This window comes from Anabas testudineus, chromosome 1 (assembly GCF_900324465.2).
Source record: "Anabas testudineus chromosome 1, fAnaTes1.2, whole genome shotgun sequence".
In the NCBI taxonomy this organism is placed as follows: Eukaryota; Metazoa; Chordata; class Actinopteri; order Anabantiformes; family Anabantidae; genus Anabas; species Anabas testudineus.
Window position 1 is genome coordinate 15064021 of NC_046610.1, and position 13884 is coordinate 15077904.

Sequence of the window (13884 nt, forward strand, 5' to 3'; positions counted from 1 at the left end):
GCTAGAGTTTGCTTATGAAGGTAGAAGGGGGCAAAACACAGAAAAATACCGGGAGAAAACCTGATGCAGTCTGCAAGACAACTGCGACTTGGGAGATGATTTATTGTCTGGTGAGACAATGACCCAAACATTCAGGCAAAGCTACAGATGTTTCTTCTACAGTAGGTACTATATTTCACAGACCATTTGTTTCGATGTGGAAAACAAACCTAGGGTGTATGTGGCATGTAGTGTTTCTGGTATAATATATTTTATTTCTGCTTACAGGAACAGCTGTGAAAATAATTAAGAAGATTAAAAAAGTGGATTCTGTTAATGAATTAAAAAAATTAAAGCTCAACTTTAATAACAAACTCGCATCCCATGATAAGCTAACATTTGTTTCACGTTATAAAAAGACCACATGGAAAAACAGAATCCAAACATTTATCACAGTTTATTTGACCTCTGACCCCCTATTGCTCCTGTAACAAACTAACCTTAAACCAACACTGCTGTGTCAGGGTTAAAAATATTAACTAGCCATATTGTTTTCATGGCAGTACTGTACCTGGGGGAGTTTCACTAGTGGACCACGCCACCATCATATAATCCCTTTTCATAGGTTGCTTCCACCCAACTATTAGGTTTGTTTGATGTCTTGTTAGATAATAGGTAGGTATTCACTTGAAATGGGGCCCCATCATTTGGGTGATTGTAGCAGCAGACCTGGAGGGGACAGTATATGTTTCCTAAACCAACCTGGAATTTACAAGCTCGGGTACTCCCTCCTTTTCTCAGCTTTAACAGCATGCAGCTTAGGAATTTATGAATGCTGTTTTTGTGGAACATGAGCAATTAGTATTCATAACATGAGATGACTTTACATTAAATGTGAATGAAATGCCACTGTAGCCGACTATTATTCCCAGTGAGCATAAAACATATTTGAGCAAATGCAGAATTTAAACAAATATTGAATACAGTATGCCACTGTTTTATGAGCGTGTGCCGTAAAACTGCTGTGAAACTGTGACTAAAATATAATAAGAAGAATTGATGACTTGATTGTATTAAATTCTATCCAGGAGTAGAGGATATACATAAAGGAATATCATACAGTGACAGCTCTGAGCAACAGATGAACTGCATCTCTAAGTGTGACCTTAATATAAGCCCAAACTGTATAGTCCTGACGCAGCATTTCATCTATAGAACCTTAAAATTAGCCCCACACACTTTGTATTATTCATATGTTCATGCTACACTTAACCCTATACAGTGTGTTAAAAGGTTAGCTCTAAAATGAAAAATTCTAAAGATCTCATCTTGTTTCTGCTCGACATAGTTAAGCTCGTGTCAAGACCATAAGAGCTTTTGATCAATTTCTCATACTTACGAAATGTAGCTCCTGAGAAATAAAGTCTGTTCTCATATCACTCTGATCTTATTCTAATCTCCACATCTTTTCTCACACCTTTTGTCTGAAAGAAGTCAGCCCTTGAGGTACTCCTAAGATACTGAGATATTGCTGCTTTTCAGATTCACATTGCTGTCAAAAGTGAAATGAAATAGCTGCACACTGCACTTAGCGCCTCTCCAGTGTAATGGAGCAGCGTTTTTCAGCAGCAGAACAAGCAATTTAGACACACAAACACTTTGCCATCTGCATGGCTGAAAGTCACTCTGCTCTCAGACTAAACCGATCAGAGAAGAGTTAAACAACACTGTCTGCTTCTGTCATATGGTGACAACGTGGCTGTGGTTCAGGTGGTGGGCAGGATTGTCTGCTGATTGCCTGATACCTGGGTCCTGCTGCAGTATGTTCACATAACAGCAAGAGCTTTCTTCAAAGTTCAGACAAGTGTGTCTCTGCATGGTCACTGACACATTATCACTTAATATATTCTATATGATCCAAAGTGGAGCTGTATAAATAAAATACTATATAACATTAAGGTGTAAAACCCATAATGTGACCCCTCGTTAACTTGACAGATGTTTGGTGTTTTTCTGTCTTTTAGTAACAAAGTGCTCCTTGCGGTGATCTATAATATATATATATATGATTTCTATTATTTTGGCCTGTTGACTTTTAATAGAGCCTTTAGTTACCACCTTTTGCGCACACTGTCCGTTTACATTTCATATTCATGCGCAATCTGAGAGTCGGTGTGAGAGTGACTGACAGCTGTTCAGGCAGTGACCCGGAGTACCTGGAAACCCCGGTGCGGGAGAAGCCGGTGTTCCCCTCTCACCGCCGGCCAAGCCTCTCCCTGCCTCCCCTCTCTCCTTCCATCTCTCCGCCCCCACCGCCCCTCTCTCCATCTCTCTCTCTCTCTCTCTCTCTCTCTTAGCCTGGAAGGACGCATGCGGCTGGGGACGAATCCCGGCCGCTCTCCTGGAGCTGAACCAAGCATCCCAGCAGAGGCGGTCGGCGTGTTCAACACCCCACCTCCACCACCACCACCTCCCTCACCCTCACCACCCCTTGAGGCTTCGGGGGAAACGCGGCGGAGAGAAACAGATCGCTGTCTCCGCGGATGCGCCGCCGCCTGAGAGGAAAGCAGCGTGCCAGGTATCATGACGCACCAAAAATTGGGCACTTGCTCGGACTTTTCTCTGTGAACCAGCCACGTGACTGTGTCCAGGCGGTTTTAAGTGGAGTTCACCGACTGGAATCAGACATTTGGAGACTGGGTGCGTCATCCGATCCGGTTGTGCCGCCTCTGTCCTGTGTTTCATGCTGTTGCCAGTGTTTGATGATGTCATTATTTCTTTCAGATGGATCTGCGCGCAGCTTCTGCTGCTGCTCCTGCGTCGCATCTGTCAAAGTGAGAAGAAGAGTCACTCTGTAAGCGTGGTGAACAAGATTCAGGCTGACTTCCAGCTCTGCAAACCTCTGTGACTACTGACTAACGATGTGTTGGACGCTGGTGTGACACCGCCAAGAGACTGAATAGCCCACAACTATTGCTGAACTATTCCCACATTAACTTTTCCTCTGCGTGTAAGAATCCCTTGGACTGGTTTGGCGCATGAGAAGGTGCGCTGGGAGTCACTCACTGGACTGGACAGACTAAATCCACGCAAGATCAAGGCTCGAAAGGATGCTCAAGCGACCGCGATGATCCGTCTTTCTCACCTCCTGTCAGTGCTGACGCGTCTTGTGAGCGAGGTGGGACCGTAAAGTGCAGCATGTGGAGTCATCCCTTGAGGACAGAGCCGCTTCTCCGCGCAGGTGTATGGAGAAGAGCAGCCTGAGGATGACGGGCGGACCCCGGGACACGCCGGTCAACTCCTCTCCGGCGGTGGCGGCCAACGCGGAGGGCGAGGAGATCGAGGTTTTGGAAAGTACCGACGTCCTTCCCGTGGCTCCAGAGGACGTAAGTCCACACACACACACACACACACACACACACTACAGGGGAAACCTCAAATGCAATGTAGGCTTCCCTTCTTCCTTTTCACACATTTACAGATGTAGTAGTTGGACCTTCGGCACTAGAGAAAAGTCACAGTGCATTTAGGTTTGAGATTAATATGTCAAATTAACACGAACCTCATTTAAAACATTTGTAGAAGGTAATTTATTTGCATTTCGTGGCATAACTTATAAATGATGAGGCCACAGGAACCTGTAAATAATGAAAAGCATCATGAGACAATGACAGTACACTGTATGTATACCTTATTTTTCTAAATGGAGAGAATACATATATACATACATATATACATATATACACATGTACACATGACAGAACCCTCACACATAATGATCTACACTTCAATGTATTGTGGCTCCTTGATCTCAGTGGTTCACATAATGATGGCATCTGATCACAAGACTGTAATTACAAATGCACACATTGAGGAAAAGTCCTTCTTTCCCCATCATTTCCAAACAGGTGCTCCTCTCTGCTGTTTGTTTTTTTTTCTCCTCTTATCTCTTTCTCTCATTCACGGCTCGACTTTCTCTGTGTTTTCTCTTTTTGCTCGTCTTAGCAATGGAAGTCTCTTTTTGACAAGGTATGTACTGAGAGCCGAACTGGCTCGACTCTCTTTTCCATGTGCATGTTTAACTCATTGTGGAGCCGTGTTTTGTCTGTGAAGGCGCTCATCAGCGTTCGAACTGCCAGTAACCTCTGACTGAGATGTGTTTAACAAATGCCAGCTGAGATGCTTAAAGGTCATGAAACACAGGGAAAACGTATGTGCAGGATATGGTGAAAAAAGCTCATATTATGTGCTTTATTGCTTTTTTTAATACTACGATTTTATTTTTACAAATATTGCCTATGTATCATGACCTTAAGATTGTAATTATTCTGTAACACTGGCTTTATTACTGATGGAAGTGACTTAACTAACCCAGAAATACATTTGGCTGATTGTGTTGAACGTACTGGGGCTCAGCTGGTGGAGTCTTCTTTCTTTCAGCCTCAGTTTGGGATTCAGACTGATTAGGCAAATGTATTTTTAGATTAAAATCTTCCCTAGTGCAGCTTTAAATCCTTTGCCTTCTGGGTACAAATTGTGGCGTAACATATAACCAGGCTGCAGCTTTGTTGAACCAAACTCCTGCAGAAACAGGAGCAATCAGGGGGATCGGGAGCACACTGAAGGCGGTGGATGTGCCGTCCGTTGACACTGACCCCAATAATGCTATTAGAGTGATACATAATCCTGGATGCAGTGATTTATGAGTCAGACCGATCTGCTAGGAAACAAATGCAGGAGCGCGCAAACACACACTCACACACACACACACATACAGCCAAGAAACCCCAAGAGAACAAAAACACGGATCGTCTAATCATGCAAGCAGCAGGTTGGACTGACAGACGGCAAACGGGCTCCACATACACACTTAATGTGCACACATCCTCTGCTCTCTGGGACTGGTGCGGCACCTGCCCGCCCTGGGGTTTCCCCTTTTCCTGAGTGGGAAATGTATGCATGTGTGTGTGTGTGTGTGTGCACAGAGGTCAGCGGTGAGGTTTAGGGTTGAGCCAGAAGCTCGTGTCAGGCTCGCTTTGTCAGAGGGAGACTGAGGTCCCATGGGATAACGGTAAAGACTAGCAGGGGTGTGGTGTGTGTTGTGTGTGTGTGTGTGTGTGTGTGTTAGTGATGGAGCATATCCCATTGACAAGCACTGAGTGGGCCTCTCAGTCTGCTGTCTTTATACATGTGCCACAGCTTTGAGTTTCCTCAAGTGGAAATTGGTCAAAAAAAAACAAAAAAACGTGGGTTTGTCTAAATGGGGAGGTTGCAGCCTGGTCTGGCACCAACAAATGTCTTTTCATTCTTTTATTCTCTAGCCCTCTTTCCTCCTAACAATGAGTTGCTCCATTTGTCAAGGGGCTGACCTCGGAAATTTTCTGTGAAGCGACTAAGGAAGAGAAATGACGCGGCGCTGAACACCAGGAAAATAAGGATCTGTCTGGCAACCTGTGCCACTGCACGGTGGACGCAAGATAAATACTGCATGAAAACAAAGAGAGAGGCTCAAGCTTTTATTTGTCAAATGCAAAGATACACACTACAATATCTGTCGCTGATATTATGAGAAGGCAAATGTAATTTAACATATCTACAATATAAAATTTAAGGATGACACTGTATTAACTACATTGGTCGATTTTATGTAGCACTTATTTCTTTTCTTTTAGGTATATAGCTAAATGTTCCAGTTTGTGTGACACATTAACAAAACCAGATGTCCAGGAATGAAGGCAATGATGCTTTTCGTGTCTTAATAGACTTTAGCATCACTGCCGGGTTAAAAACAGAGCACATTCTTTTCTGTCCATCCCATCATGGCTGTTTACACAGCAGATAGAAGACAGAATCATTCCCTGTCATTCTTTTTCTTTTTTTGTTTGGACTGCAGCTGTCATCCAGCTTCTTTAAACCAATCGGGGCTGTGTACAAAACCTTCCCCGTCATATCATTTTTACAGGCTCCCATGTGAACTTATACAGCTATCAATTTCTGGGTTTCAGACCATCGGGGATTGGAATCAAAGTGCTGCGTCGCTCTGTTCGCTTTCCCCTTCACTCCTCTCTTTCTGTCCCCAGAGAGGATTTTGTTGCTGTTAAAGTGCTTTTCTCCTCTGTGTGCAGGAAGCAAGAGAGCAAACCTCAGAATGCTGTGATTCATGTTCTTGTTCCCTATCACCTGAAACAAACATGACTACTGAACACAGACAGAGGTGACGTCTAATGAAGCAGAGGAGATGATTTTAGGAGGTCGGCAGCTGCACTGGCCTCTCTTCTCCTCATAGTTACAGTGTCTCAGCCTCTTTTTATCCAGAATTTATCTAATAACCTTTACTAAGCATGAATCAAACATATTTAATTTGTGCTATCTGGGAAGGCCTATCAGATGAATTTCCCTGTATCACTTTCTTTTATCTGGAGGAGCTAAATGAAATTCTTTGTCTTTTACCTCATGACATTTCTTTTGTTCACAGCTTTAAATAAAAGTGTAGTCTATATCTTCGTTGTCATTTCACTGGAGAGTGATTATGTACAAGTTAGATTATGCAGGGCTACATTTATAGAGACACACAGAGTTGTTATTTTAAATGACTGGAAATGTGCCAGTGCTTGTAAAACCTGCAATGGGAGTTCTCCAGACTGGAAACCTGTGTCAACTCAAAGCAGATGAACATTAGAGACATGATGCATACAAACCCCTGACTATATATGTATCCTATAGAAATGTGTACTTTTTAAAAGATCATCTAATTGTTCTCTGCCTCACACAGGGATTTTTCTCTTGTGACAAAAGAGTTAAAGCACAAACTATTAGTAAACACTGACATGTCTTCCATTCTGAGCTTTGTGTCAAAATGTATGCATGTAATCTATAATTAGCGTCGCCGCAGTTGCCTTTGAGTTGGCAGCCTGCTCCCAGTGCCACGCTGAAATGCCCAAGGCATGTGCCCACAGGAGCTTACTGATTTAACACTTTCACATGGCTGCATACTTTCCAAAAAAGTGTTTCCCCTTCAATTTCTTGCTTTATGGCGTGTGAGTTAAGACCCCACAACTGCAGAAGACGAGGGCCAGCATAAACATGCGTGTTTATGTGACTTTAATCTCAAAAGTCAGACTTTTCTTCTCAGAAGTCTGAGAAAAACCTCGTATTATCTATGTTGGACATGATTTGTTATCACCACCCCATCATGTCTCACACAGAGTAGTGACATTGAAGAAGCCACATGTTGGAGTTGGAACCTGTGTTTCCAGGTTGCTGTCATGCTTTTCAATGAGCTCGTTAGTTAAAGATTCACTGTTTAGGGCTAATAGAATAGGAAGGTCATTATTTAAAGTCTGTCTCGCAGTGCCTTCTTACCTCATAGTCCCGTGCATAGCACAGCTGGCATCACCCCAGTGTCTCCCTTTTTTAAAATGTGCATTTTAAATGAATGGTCCATCACCCAACTGGCACTTAATGAATAAGACAATTGGGAACCCTCAGCTGTGTTTACTGGAGTGTGCAGGAATAGTACAGTACATCTTACCCCCATCTTTTTCCATGTTGCTGATAGGCTGTGGATTAGACTGTTCTTAGGAGTCTTGGATATGACTCCCGTTTTTCTGTTCTGTTGTGTCCTGTACTGGACTACTTGTATGTGTGTGTTTGTTTTATTGTTAAAAATGAACAACTACAGGAGCAGAGACAGTATGCAGCTCTCAAGTCAGGGTTTTCATCCAGGCATAAGTAGGTGCGAAGCTTCAGCTTGATTGGTTCATGCAGAGCAACAAGGCAAAGGCAGGGTAAGTATAGGGAGGTCTTGCATAAGGACCCCTACTGGAGGCAGGCCACAGCCCCAGTCTCCCGTATGGCTATCCAGCTGCTCATCTAATAGAACACAGCATCTTACTTTAAGATCACAGACCTGATGATAATTGATTGACCAAAATTAGCTCTTTGCTTTTTCATTCACCTTTTCAGTCACTTTAGACAGATATATTTTTTAATCTGTTGCCCTTTAGGTTTATTTCTTTTATATAGTGCAGATGCTACACTGCTATGCTTATCAGCATAATTGTCATTGACACAGACACAGATGGTGGGGTCACAGTCTGCTGACCCGTTGCTTTAACACTGCTGTGGTGATTGACACTGGCTGAGCCCTGGAGATGACACATCATCGGTGACAGTTTGTGGTGATATTGAACTGTCTTGTCTTGGTTTGGGATCGTAAAAGTGGTTACAGGCAGAAATCTGCACCCTGTCCCATTTTTATTAAAAAGTGCCGGAGCTGTGTGGTGGTGAAATAATGGACGGGGCCTCAAACATTTTCATTGAAAGATGTAATCAGAGCTCATCTTTCCTTCTTCTCCTGTGGCTCTCCTGCTGGGCTCTAAATAGATTTACTTAATAAAAGGCACAGTTCCTGCTTTTATGCCGGGGTATAAATAGCAGCCGTACCTGTCTGTCTGTAAATAGGAGAAGGAAGACGTGCCAGTTTATCCGTAATTGGCTGCAGTGTGCAAACTCATAGCGGCAGTGCTATGAAATCGAACCATCTTTTTTGATACTTGAATGGCTCAGTGATCTAGCCATCTCCATATGCTGTGTGTGTGTTTCTGTGTGCGTACATACAGCTTGTTTGTACCCACTAGGCCTAAAAATGTAAATCTATTATTAGAGGGTCAGGGGAGGGCATTCGAAGTGACGCTCGCTGAATAAGCAGGTGTGTAGTGGTATTCCTGCGGTCTTTCAGGAGGTGTCGTTGTGGGTTTTGATGAGGCTCCTACAAAGAATTAGCCCTGATTTGTCTCCTTTCTGTCTCCTCTTTCATCTCCATTCTCGCTGATTACATCTGTCTGTACTTCTCTGTCTTTCATCTCTTTGTTCTGAAGTCTGATTCCTCATCAGAGTTAAACAAATGACGCTGCAGATGTAAAGAGGCTTTGGTTTCAGTTTGCTTATCGATGCTGTCATCGCATCTCGTTTCATTAGCCGTGTTTACAGCTCACTCGCCTTCACTTTGCACTGCTGTGGGTCATCACTCTTGAAATAAACCCCTTTCCACAAAACCTGAAGGGTGACTCACATGCACTCACGACTTCTAGCTTCATTAAAGAAACATGGAAGATTGGGTGTATGTGGAGTGATCTGGGGAGTCAGAGGGGGATAATCTTAGTGATGAGGAAAAGGGCGTCAACCTCCGAGTGCAACAATGCTGGAGAACAGCTTCCTGTTTTAGTCTGTCACTAAGATCCTCTGGGGATCAAAGTGTCCATTCATTTCTTGTGCCTGAAACTGTAACACTTTCCCACAGGTTATAGTTTCAAAGCTTTTGACAGGGTGACATAGTGGCCATGACTCATCACATCCACACCTGAGAGTTGCGTGTGTTGTGTAAACTGTATATGTACGAGTGCATGACGAGCTTGTAGGCCTGTTGCTCGAAATGGAAAATATCTGTTTTTTGTCACAGTACTTAGCAACGTGGGAATGTTCACAGAGTAAAATTCCAGGAAACACATGCAAACATATTTTAGGAGATGTATTCCCGTGCCAAAGGCCACACAGGTTCACAGCGGGGCCTTGCAGGTGCACTGTTGACACAGATACAATAACCCTGTGTGTTTGCTGTATGCGCCTGTTTGTGTGTGTGTGTGTGTATGTGTGTGTGAGCTCGTGTTAACTGATTTTTGCCTCTTCAGTCGAGCGTTACCCATTAGGGAATGTTCCACGCCGTGTACAACGCAGCCAACTCTTTCATTCCCCTCTGTTCTCTCCCTCGAAGAACAGTTTAGCTTTTATTAAGACAGATGGCGCGTAGACGCCCACCACAAAAGAAAGCTGACAACTACCAGATCAAACCAGATGTTCGTGGCCATGTGCTAGATTTATAACGCCAGCTACACTTTCTGGATTTGAACTCTAAATTGTTTGCCCGCTTTCACATCACTTTGTCTTACTATGTGCTCGGCTGTCCATGAAGCAGCGTCCTAACAATCTGCCTCACCAGTTTCTCCCTGTTTATTCCTTATTTACCTCCACCCCTGGAGAATTTGCGCTAAAGTATTGGTGTAGATGAAATAATGCGAGACATACATCATTTAAAGGTAATGCCATTTGTTGCAGCTTACACTGAAGTTGTAGGTAAAACGAAGTTTGGCACTTGCATTTATTGTCTTTTTTCTTATAGAAATGGTAGAAATAGAAAACATCGCCTTTTAAAGGGATTTTCAGTTTAGAAGCTTGCAGCTTTCCTTGCGGCCCGCATAGTGTGTGTGTGTCTTTACTTGACACCCCACTTACGGGAATAAAAATAATTTCCACTTGGCACAAAGCAGGTGTGGTCTCAGTTAGTTGTGGGGCTGTGATAGACTGTGATAATCGCAGCAATCACTCCCATAGCAGTGCTTCTCTCCAGGCACCCTGTGTCTGATGTATCTGTCTGACAAGCACTGGAAGATCGCTCAAATAAATGAAACACCCAAGTGGCTTCCCTCACACTCCCTGGCTGCCCTAGTTTGCAAGATCAGAGTGCCACAAGAAAGACGGTGGGGATGAGACATGTTTACATTCAGAGAATAGTTTTAGTGAGGAATTAGCTGAAAAGATAACTTATTTATGGTCTGAAGTAACAGGAGTTTTACTGGTAATATAGTTTAAATGCTACAGTGACACACACCCTGATACCTCTATATTGTAAGTTATTGTTTTCTTAAACCAAAGCGGCAACATATTAGATCCACTGTTGCAAAAAATATATAATAATAATAATAATTTTGAATAAATGATACTATGAGTAAACAGACATTATTTTGACAAAATCATCTATTATGTTAACAGGTCATGATATTTTATGAAAAAGTCTTAAACAATTAGGATAAAAGTTATGTAATGAGAATGAAATCAGAAAAACTATTTTTAGAATTACTTCCTCTCTCAATTTTTTCTGCAAATTTACTAACCTTCATGTAAATTTAAAGCAGGTCCAGTTGTGTTGTCTGGGCTGTGTTCAGCCCCGTCCATACAACCAAGACATCAGCATGTTGACCTTATCAGGGTAGAATCAGATCACTAATAGTTTGAAAGGATGTATTCATCTTCAGTGAAGACAATTAAACTCGTTTAAGTTTAGTTTTGTAAATGTAAGTATTCCATTATTATGGAATGCCCTCACTGTTTTGCTGGCAACCCGGTCGTTCCCATCCCAGCAGGCTCAGCAGATGCCAAGGTGAGCGACAGTGCTTAGCTTTCACCCAGATCTCACTTCCTGTCCCGTCCCCGCCGTGTTGTCTTACAGGGCATCGCTGCCCAAGGCTGCCAGAAGGGCCAAAGTGCTGAAGTGGCTAATTGTGACGAGGAGAAACCACATCACACAACGCTAAAACAGAACAACAGAAAACGTAGCCTCTTTTTTACTACTTGGTGTGATGTTCAGCTCATTCTAATGTTCTGTCTTTGTAGCAGTGTTGTTGCTGAGTGATGGTGTGTTTATATGAAGTGGTAAATTAAATAAACTGCAGAGCACATAGTGCTCATTTACCTTTCCTCACAACACAGACATGCAGAGATAAATGAACAAGTAATACAAGGCCCATGTTCAAAATGTAATAAAACTAAAATCTGTGATTTGTCAAATTACTTAAATCTTTAATTATCTTACACAATTACAAGGAAGACATTTTCAGTGTTTTCACTGAGATGTGTAATAGTGTTTTGTAAATATAAGCACATTTTGACCAACTCCAAAATGTTAGGACATAGACATTCTTTTTGTTACATCACATTTTCTTTTAATGACAATTATTATTTAGAAACTGAGGATATTAATTGTTGCAGTTTTGCCCATTCTTACTGGATGCAAGACTTCAGCTTCTCATCAGTCTTTGTGGTTGCCATTGTATGGTTTCCTCTTTGTGGTATTGTATGCCTCTCTTGGCTTTATTGGCAAATAGCATTAAACCACTGGTAGGATCATGTACATGTGCATCCACATGCATGAAACATACAAAACATGAACCTGCTTCTAAAAACAGCAGGTTCATGGTGCTAAAACAACAAAAACTAAATAACCGTTTACTTTCAATTATGTATTTGTGTCAGTCTTCATCTTGTCTATAAGACTGGTGAATACATGCATTGTTGTGTGGTGCAGTGCTCAAGTTTTCTCAAAAATCTTTTTTGCCTTTTCATAAAGACGATGCAGTTGATGCACATATCCACATACACCATGCCTCAACTACTTCTAAGTTTGTTCTGAAGGCCTCTTGAAATTAAGAATTGGTTTTGTGCAACTGCAATGTGTCTGTGCTCTTTTAATTGGAAGATTTGTCAGGAAATATAAATGGTGACTGCACTTGCAGCACCAACCTCTGCTCGGCTCTCTGTAGATCTATTATTATCATTTTGTGCTGCAGGGCAGTGAAAACTGCATTTATTGCGCCAGTTTATCTGTCAAAATCCCCTTGCTGTACTTCTGATGTTGCTGAACAGTAATCATTAGGATGACATGTAGGATGGGGCAAGTGTAGATGACATCTTCCTTTTATAGCATAACATTTGGATGGTTTTCGTTATTCTAGCCCAGATCTGTTGCAAACCAAACAGGGAATTTCTGTTTTCATGAGGCTATGTCACCTTCCAAATGTGCCTGTTGAGATCTCACTGATTCTTTCATGCACTGTATGTACAGACGCAGTTGTATTTACACTTCACGTCTATTTGGAATCCGATCAGTCAGGCTGTCCTGTCCTGTCCTGTCCTGTCCTGTGACAACACGATCGCTATCCTGACAATGTTGCTGTAATAGAAATCTTCTCAGAGCCTCTGGGGCAGATGTTGGGAATTTTAATCTTTGTTGCTGGGTTTACCACAGCCACAGTCTGAGATGCAGCAGCTCATCAGGATGCCTGTCGGTGTTTTGCACCGAGTGTGGCATTGTGATAAGAATGATCTTCTTCAGGGGAACAGCTGCCAAGGTTGTGAGGTTTATTACAGGGGGATTAAGGATCTTTTTTTATTTGTCACTTTTACAGAAGAGCCTCTCCAGAGATAGTGAGATTTTTTTAATGTAGTATAGGTTTCTGTGTAGGTACAATTACAAATGTACATGTATTCTGTCATGGAAATGTAGGTCATTTGTCAAGGTCAGTCACATTAAATTGGGCATTTGTGTTTGTCTATGTTGGTCTTGTTATTTTACTTTATTTTAAAAAACGCTTGCAAAAACTACAAAATATATATATAATATAAAATACTGGCTGAGACTCTGCTCCAGAGGTGATTAATCACTTATGGAACTACTTGAACACTTTGTGAGGGCCGTGTCTATTATTACTGATTCTTCACCTTAACTCACATTTAAAGAAATTGTTCATATTAGGAAATTCAAAGCTGGATTCACAAAACAAAACAAAAACAGATACATGTGACCATGAAAAGCAATGTGTTAGCAAACCATGCATTTTGTTGTTGTTGTAAAATCAACTGTATGTATGTCAACAAAACTGTACAGAATTACATGTACAGCACAAAATAATATTTTAGCTGTAGTTTCCCTTTAAGGTCACTTCCCTGATGTGAATGATTCAGTTGCAAGAAGACCTTGGAGACATTATTCACTTCAGTAAACTTCAGCTTGGAAGCGCTCTTTTCTCCTCCTGCCTTAAAAAGGAAAGGGGAGTTGTTCATGGGGGTGTCTGTTTCTTGCTCACTGACCTCTCTGGATTGTAGAAATAGGATTATGAAGTAGCGGGTGCCCTAGTGGGGCTTTCCACCAACACCAAGGATCAGTAGACAGCTGACTGGCTGACTGCCTGATTAAAGCCGATTAATACAAGCTCCTGCTTTCAGAATTGCTCCAAAACAGCCCAGGACGTGAACTGCTAGTGGTGACACAGGCCATTTGTTCCTCATACTGTT

The 13884-nt window shown here is 42.2% G+C and overlaps 1 protein-coding gene across 2 annotated transcripts in view; it reads left to right on the top strand.

Annotated features, from left to right (window-relative positions):
- Positions 1-2475: 2475 nt before the first annotated feature.
- rhbdl3 (rhomboid, veinlet-like 3 (Drosophila)) overlaps positions 2476-13884 on the top strand; it is a 41017-nt gene continuing 29608 nt past the window's right edge. Inside the window, exons 1-3 of one of the 2 annotated variants that reach the window (XM_026358971.1) lie at positions 2476-2679; positions 2764-3365; positions 3985-4008. In XM_026358971.1, coding sequence (XP_026214756.1) covers positions 3225-3365; positions 3985-4008 — 165 coding nt within the window. In that variant the 5' untranslated portion in view covers positions 2476-2679; positions 2764-3224. The remainder of the gene's footprint in view (positions 2680-2763; positions 3366-3984; positions 4009-13884) is intronic. The other variant, XM_026358972.1, reaches the window with a different exon arrangement.